This window comes from Gekko japonicus, unplaced genomic scaffold (genome assembly GCF_001447785.1).
Source record: "Gekko japonicus isolate JY-2015 unplaced genomic scaffold, Gekko_japonicus_V1.1 scaffold903, whole genome shotgun sequence".
NCBI lineage: Eukaryota > Metazoa > Chordata > Lepidosauria > Squamata > Gekkonidae > Gekko > Gekko japonicus.
The window spans coordinates 529,925-537,960 of NW_015174300.1; the positions used below are offsets into that span (position 1 = coordinate 529,925).

The 8,036-nt window shown below is 40.0% G+C and overlaps 1 protein-coding gene across 1 annotated transcript in view; it reads left to right on the forward strand.

Annotated features, from left to right (window-relative positions):
* The window catches only part of UFL1 (UFM1-specific ligase 1), a 41,597-nt gene that overhangs the window by 1,651 nt on the left and 31,910 nt on the right, over positions 1 to 8,036 (forward strand). Inside the window, exons 2-5 of the mRNA XM_015424101.1 lie at positions 2,200 to 2,345; positions 3,616 to 3,644; positions 4,491 to 4,588; positions 5,714 to 5,828. Of these exons, the coding sequence (XP_015279587.1) occupies positions 2,200 to 2,345; positions 3,616 to 3,644; positions 4,491 to 4,588; positions 5,714 to 5,828 (388 nt within the window). The remainder of the gene's footprint in view (positions 1 to 2,199; positions 2,346 to 3,615; positions 3,645 to 4,490; positions 4,589 to 5,713; positions 5,829 to 8,036) is intronic.

Genomic DNA, 8,036 nt, shown 5'->3' on the forward strand with positions numbered 1-8,036 from the left:
CAGAGAGGCAGCTGCCTGGCAGCCACATAGGAATCAATGGGGGGAGCACATTTTCCCCCTTTTGACCCACTTAGTGGTCGAAATTCTAAAAATCCCTTCTTAGCGAGCACCTACACCACGGTAGGAGCGCTCTCCCCGAATTTGGTGTCTCTAGGTCCAGCGGTTTGGCCTGGGCATTGATTTTATGGTGTGGGGACTTTCTTTTATATATATAGAAGATGTGGGACATCTTGTCTTAATTCTGTCTTGTTCCCCTGTGATGCCATCAGGCGGTCAGAGAGACATTCTAAATAGGGCAAAAACAATGAAATGTTTTATGAAAAAAGCACAACCTACAAACAGTATTCAGACCCACCAGAAAAATACAACTGATGCTACGATCTGAAAAAGACAGAAGAGACCCCCAATCTTCTGTGGGAGTATACCACATACCATGCAGTTGTGGACAAGTTTACATCGGGACCACACAGCGTAGCATTCAGACAAGAATAAAAGAACATGAAAGACACTGCAGACTTGGCCAACCTGAAAAATCAGCAGTGGCTGAACATAGCCTAACTCAAACAGGACACTGTATTTTGTTCCAAGACACTGAAAGGCTGGACAACACTTCCAATTACCATGTCAGATTACACAGGGAAGCCATTGAAATTCATAACTCTAAACTCAGTTTCAACAGGAAAGAAGAGAGTTAAAAAATAAATAGGGCATGGTTTCCTGTCCTGAAAAACACAAAAGGCTCTACATCTGACAATAGCACTACAGATAAGATTAGAATTTCAACAGCCAATCCACATACAAAAGAACCTCCTCAGGAAACAATCCATATACAAAAGAACCTCCTCAGGAAAGCTCCTCCATTAGCATGTTCATAGCCTGGGGAACTCCTACAAGATGATGACTCACCCCTACCCCACCTTCTGGAGTAGATATAAATTACTTGCCTACCATTTTTCTTTCTCACCTTGACACAGAGAGTATTCCATCTTTCTGTGTTATACCTCTAAGGATGCCAGGCACAGCTACTGGCAAAATGTCAGGTTCTACAATGCCAAGACCACGGCCACACAACCTGAAAAATCTACAGCAACTAATGAACTTGGCCGTGAAAGCATTCAACAACAAGCTTATGTTTGTTTGTGACAGTTACAGACGTGGCTTCTCAACCATGCTCACATGTTCCTTCTGTCTTTTGTTATCCCTCATGTGTGGGGTACATGCAGGCACATAGGCAACTAGACGTTTTCCTTCTAATTTCATGGGATTCTAAACTAAGATTTAACCAAAGTTTTTAATCGGGGGCAGGGGGGAGGAGACTGTCATTTACGCAGGCAACTCCATCTGGATTTAACAGCAAATTGGAGTTCAGTAGAAGCTCTCAGTCAAGCTTCATGCATGAAGGGAGGAGGAAAGATGCAAGTGAAGTGAGCAAGCTGTGTTTATGCCACTGTGAACACATAAGTTTTTTGTTTTTTCATTTATACGTACCCTGCCTTTCTCTCCCACAGGGAGCCAAAGCTGCTTACATTGTTCTTCTCTCCTCCACTTTATCCGTTAGGCTAAGAGTGTGTGACTGCCCCAAAGTCACCCAGCAAGTTTCCAGGGTAGAGTGGGGATTCAAACCAAAGTTTCCCCAGCCATAACCACTACTCTGTTGACTATAGTTATTGCCATAGTTACATGGTTAAATAAAATCCTAAGTATAAAAGACTTGGAGGACACAGGGGGGGAAAACCTGTGTTTTTGAATCAGCAAGCCTGATCTGTAAACACTTTCTGTGTTTCAGGTTTGTCCCTTCAAAGGGTGCACACGTCACTTAATTGTGATATATTGGACTGGGTAGCTTGCCTTTTGCCAAGGACACAGGATTACAACTTGCTACTCCATGTGTATTAATCTGAAATAACATGCACCAGTAATAAAATGCATATGATATTAATTGGAATTCCTATTTATCCTACAAATATAGCTGGTTGAGGGGAGTAATGGTGCTATCTTACATAGTTACACCCTTCTATGTTCACTGAAGTGTAAGGTTTAGAAGGCTGATGCTCTGTTTATGGTTGCACTGCACAAGCGAAATGTAAACACTGTACTGGAGCCTCTCTAAATTGTTACAGTTGCAAGGTATCACTTGTTTAAATTCCAAGTTGTGAGGCTTTACCTGAAGATGTTTGTCTTGCTTTATTATGTGTGCAGATTATCGGAACGTAATTGCATAGAGATCGTTGCTAAGTTGATTGCTGAAAAACAGTTGGATGTTGTGCATACTCTTGATGGGAAAGAGTATATTACTCCTGCACAAATTAGTAGAGAGATACGTGATGAACTTCATGTTCGTGGTGGTAAGTGTGCCTTTGTTTCTCAGTGCTTTTAGAAATTCAAAGAATAAAGATTTTACATCCCATTTGCTTTTGGAAAAAAAATGACATAGGAAACACATCTGCATCTTGCTGAGTCACCACTGAGATGTAATTTTAGTGCTTGAGGACATCATACTTCCTCTGAGTTTTATAAACTTCTGTCAGTGTACTACCGTGTAGTTAGCATCCAGGTCTGTTCAACAGTTTCACTCTGAACAAGGTGTGTACACTGGCAAATGCTGAGGCTGGAAATAATTAATGTCCTGTGTAGAAAAGGGTGGCAGAGCTAGTTTTCTTTCTGGTAATGATCTCTTCACAGCTTCACTTTTGCAGTCAGCTTAGTCTGTCTCAACAATCTTCTTGTTCCTTCATCAGACTAGCAGCCTTATTTCCGTAGAACTCACCTCCAACTAATGCCATGGATACAGAGCTCTGTATGAGCCTGATGTGCTTATGAAGCGCATCTATAAGATGCCTTCTAAATTCACTCCAGAGGAGGAGATGCTTTCTCACATCCATGCTTTTGCTGTTGTGGAGTAGCGTCCTCTGCTAAAGTAGATTAGAATGTCATTGTGACTGTGTAAAACTCTTTGTGTATGCCAGAATTTCAGGCCTTCAAGTAATTGGTGGGTTGCAGCAAATGTCCTCTTTATCTCTCCAATCTTTATGATGTTGCTGCTGCCTGTGCAATCGCTTCCTTTAAAAAAAAAATAGATTTTTATTAAATTTTAAAATATACAAAGGGAAGGGGTAGGGGGAAAACATATCTAATAATTTTCTGCATGGAACTTTCCTCTACTTGTCATTTCATATTATACACAGATAAGCTGCGAAGTTTAAAAGTTCATAAAAGCTCCTTAATATTATAGGCCTGTGCAATCGCTTCCATGCTGGTCCAGGTATGCATAAAGAGCCCAACAAAGGTGGTTCAGCTGCTTTCAGTGCAAGTGGTGACTCAGATGGCTGGATATCTTTATGCGAAACTGGTGCAGCATATGAGTAAATGTGGATGAAGCATCAGTAGCCATGCTGGTAAAGCTACATGTGAAGGGAAGTTACAGCCCTCCACATACTACATGAGCATAAGTCTCATTGAACTGAGTGGGGTTATTTCCAAGTAAACACATATACAATCTGACTGAATGTTTGACTGGGTTATAAAATTAAATGAATAGTCTTAAAATTTTATTTTGTTAATGACTTTTTTTACCAGTGTCTTAAAACCTGTTTTAATATATTCTTCTTTTTATAGGTCGTGTAAACATTGTTGATTTGCAACAGGTAACTTTGGTTTTTTAGAAAAAAATCTGAAATCTGTATTTAATTGAACCATTGTAAAGTGTATAGCAGTCTTTAATAGTTGTGTACATAAACGGTCCTGACATGGATAGCCCAGGCTAGCCTGATCCTGTGATCACGGAAGCTAAGCAGAGTTAACCCTGGTTAGTATTTGGATCAAAGATGGCTGCAGAAGTGCAAGGTAACTGTGTTGAGGCAGGCAGTGGATGTCTCGTTCCTTGAAAACGTTACGGAGCCACCATAAACTGACTGCAACTTGATGGCAAAGAATAAATTCATAAATAGTCATAGAATAATGTATACACAGCTAACCACTAACGTCTAATTCATTGTTAATAACCGTAGGTAGCAGTTCTTTACATGCTATTATGTTGTTCTCATACTTGGTTATACAAACCAATATTTTTATTCCTGATTATTCCATTTTAATACTTGATACCTGCTTTAACCTATGAAGGAAGCAGGTCTTTCTTTTTAGAAGTCTCTTATTAAATAACAGAGCACATAGAAATAAAAATGCCTGATCACTGGGGCATTCACAAAATTAATTAATGTTTCATTTCCAGTAATCTTTTTTTCTTTTTCTAAACTTCAAGTAATTGAAGCTTTTCATAATTACATTTTTTACTGAAAATGTACATTGTATGCATGAGTTTAGCTATTTTATTTTCTGGTACCACAGTCTCTGTTCCAATTAAGATATTGCTGGTGTATTGACAATTGAAAATACCTGGTGTATAATAGTTATGAACCTGAAAATAGATAGTTTTAATGGCAATCTAATTTGACTTCTAAGCACGAACCTGTTTTTTTTTTTCCTTCTTCCAGGTAATAAATGTGGATCTGCTCCATATTGAAAGCCGAGCTAATGACATTGTCAAATCAGATCGAACCATTCAACTAGTGTTGGGACAGTTTATAGATGAGTGAGTTCTTTCAAGGGTAATTAAATGCAGTGGAAATTCATATCATGCTTTTAGGTGTGATGAATGTCAAATGAAGACCAATAATTACAAATTATGATTGAGGAATCATTCTTGAGCTTTTATGAAGCAGTTTGAACTGCCATAAAAGTGAGAATCGCTGTTCTAAAGTATTATTGTAGTTCCCTAACTTTAAAAAAGCATTTTAATCTTTCCTTAAGACAAAGAGAAAGGCTTCTCTTGCAGTATTTATTGTCATTCTTTGAATAACGAATCCGAACAAAAGAGAAGGACTGTGCAGGTATGTGGCATGATTGAATTTGCCTCAGACAGGAAACTATAGGAAGCAAATTGCGCACAGGAGATGGGGAGATGCCTTTTATTATATCTGGTGTCTGAACCAGAATAACATGGAATGTGTAAAGGGATCTGGAAGTACTCAGTCCTCTCAACTAGTTGTGCTAGACACAAAAGTTGTGATTCAGGAGCTCCTTCTTGGTGAAGCTCCCCTCAGGACTCCAATAGCACCTTTAAAAAAAATTATTCCACAAAAGCTTATGCTGGAATATATTTGTTTCCATTTTAAGCTGCTGCTGAAGACCTGTTTTATACTGATGTTTGTATAAGGGTCCAATATGTAATATCTAAATATATGGAGTAAAGTTTGATCCTACGGAGGTGGATCTTCTTTGCCTTTCTCTCCCACCAGCTTCCTGCACATCCCAAAAAATCTTCTGTTGAGGACTGGGAGATCCTTGTAAGAAAATGCAGTGCAACACAAGCTATAGTGAGGAGGGTCAACTGGATGCAATCATTATCCACCAGCTCCACAGTAAATGAGTAAAAGAAGCAGTAGGCTCTTGCACATGATTTCCCCCCTTCGCTTCATCCCCACCCCCATGCTGCAGTACATTTTCTTTTCAAGAGTTTCCTGGGGTTTAGTGGAAGGCTTGTAGAATTTGCTTGGAGCTGCTGGAGGAAGGAAAAGGTGGCAAAGAAGTAGTATGTCAGCAAAATATGTCTGTGAACTTTTTCCATAGTATCAGACAGAGAAATGTTGAGATGAGTGGGTTAAGTGAGGCAAATTTAGAACTGCGTGTCAACATTTTATTCTTGTGTTCATTTTAGGCATTACCTAGATCAAGTGGCAGAAGAAACCAATGACAAATTACAGGAAACAGGCCAAGTGAAAATATCTGATTTGTGTAAAACATATGACCTTCCAGGAGACTTCTTGAAGCAGGTAACTGTATATCCTCTTCATGCAAAAATGGTCCACTTGCCCCCGAAGTATATTGCTGGGATAATAGGTTTATCTTCTGGGTGGCAGTGTAAGTATAGTAAAATTATGATGCTTGAATTTCATATGATCCAGTATGCGTTATCTTAATTTGCTTGTTTCTGCTAAACGCAGTTACCAAGATATCAGATCTCAGTGTTGTAACTTGGTTTCACTTCCTGGCAGCCTCTGTTGTTAGTAATATGGACATGAAGCAGTATCCTTCAAGCATAAATGAATGCTATCTGATCTACTGGCTCAATAAGATTCTCTGAAAAAAACAATAGTTTTTGTGCTCAGGTGCAGGGAGAGCGAGTCATTGCCTTAACCCAACTATTAAAATGTAGACTTGGAAAGAGTTTGTTGATCTGTAGGTTGCATGGGGAAAATGTGAAGCCAGAGATAAATAAAAATGCATTTTCCTAAATGAATATATGAAGAAAATAAGTAGCAGTATGTATTTATGAGGCACTCCTACATATTCATGCCTGTAGCACTTTACAATACTTCTGAAAGATTTGGTATTCTCTACACTAAACACATACTGGTGTGTGCAGAATGCTTTCTTGTTGTTGTGGTTGTTGTTGTGAATATCCTAACTGGACTTCAAATTGTATTAGCAATTAACCACACAAAAATTCTTTTCCTGTGTTTTGATTATTAGTTGTTGTCAGTGTTGGGTTTGTTTCCTTCCAAGAATGATGTTCTGGATCTTGATTACTGCATCAGAACATCATTCCTGCAAAAAAGGGGGAAAAGCCTGAATATTAATACTGAATTGTAATCAAAGTAGTTATTAATGAGTAAAAGGTGTTCTATGCTTAGGGGTGCATATTCTTTTACTCGAGCAATTTACAGCTAAGTGGCTTGCAATAAATGATTTTAAAAACAGCAAGTGCATGAGAAGGGAGGCTCATTCTTTCCTCTTGCACCCTGCTCCTATGGCCCCATATCCTCCTGACATTACATAGGCGTAATCTTCGGGGGGGGGGGGGGGCTTGGGAGGGTGTATTTTCCCCTGAAATGATTGAACCAGTGCCAGTTTAAAACTTTCCTGCAGCTTGCGGTGTGTTCTGTGCTGTTTCCAGCCTCTCCTATTTCCTGCTTGGGAAGAGGAGAGAAAGAAAGTCTTCCTTTGATTGGCTGAGGGCTCCTCCTCTGGGGAGGGAGGGGGAGGGAAAAACCTGGGGAGGGAATGGAGTCAGTAACTCTTTTAAGAAGACTAGCAACGTTTTCTTCCTGCCCCAGTGTTTATGTTCTGGAGACTTCCAGGACGCCTGCATTACACACACACGCGCGCGCACACACACACACACCCCCTGCCAGCCTGGGCACTGAGCTCCAAAGTGAGGACTTTGCAAAAGAATGACACAACCTTGAAGCTGCCTGTGTCTAGGGTCATTTCTTGCCACCTAATAAAAATTAAGGTAGCACTCTTTTCTTCCCTTCGTCTGTCTGGGGTGTTGATTCTCTCACTCAGATGTTTTGAGATAAGGACAGTCTTTTTTTGTTAATTAATTCTGCTTTTAGTTTTCTGAGAGCGTTCTTTAGAGGTGCCCAGTTACGAGCTTTCACCAGGTTATGGGAGTGAAAGCTTGCAGCTTTCTTTTAGTTTTTCTTCCTGTTTTATTTTTTTTTTTTAATTGACTGGTTATGTTATATGTTGGATAATGGGAAGCATGCATGAGGTTGTGATGCAAACCTGTAGTAATTATGGAAACTGCAAATCGTGGAAGCTAAGCTCATTCAACTGCAAGGATTGTTTGCTTTTGCTATCCTCCCTTGAAACTGAGCTTAGATGCTCCTCCCCTTTCCTGCAGGCAAAGGAAGCCTCCAGGGCACAAGTATAGCTGCTTAAAGAGATCATCTTTGTGTTTGTTGCTCCCGCCCTTGTTGTTATTGCTGGTGTCCTGTGAGTTACATTTTGGCTTTATGGGTAGGTGGCTCAGAGGTGATGAAAAGCTGCTTGGGTTTCTCTCTGTGCACACCCTTCCCATGAAAGGGGCACTGTGGAAGGTAACTCTCAGGTAGTAAGGCAGAGGGTTCAGCCTCAAGAGGGCTTGTGGCTTTGCATTTTTGAAGTAGGGAACTTTCTGATTCCAAGTGGAGGTTTGAATCAAACAACTGTTTCCCTCTTTCTGTTCCCATCCCCCAGTTTGGTGTAGTGGTTAA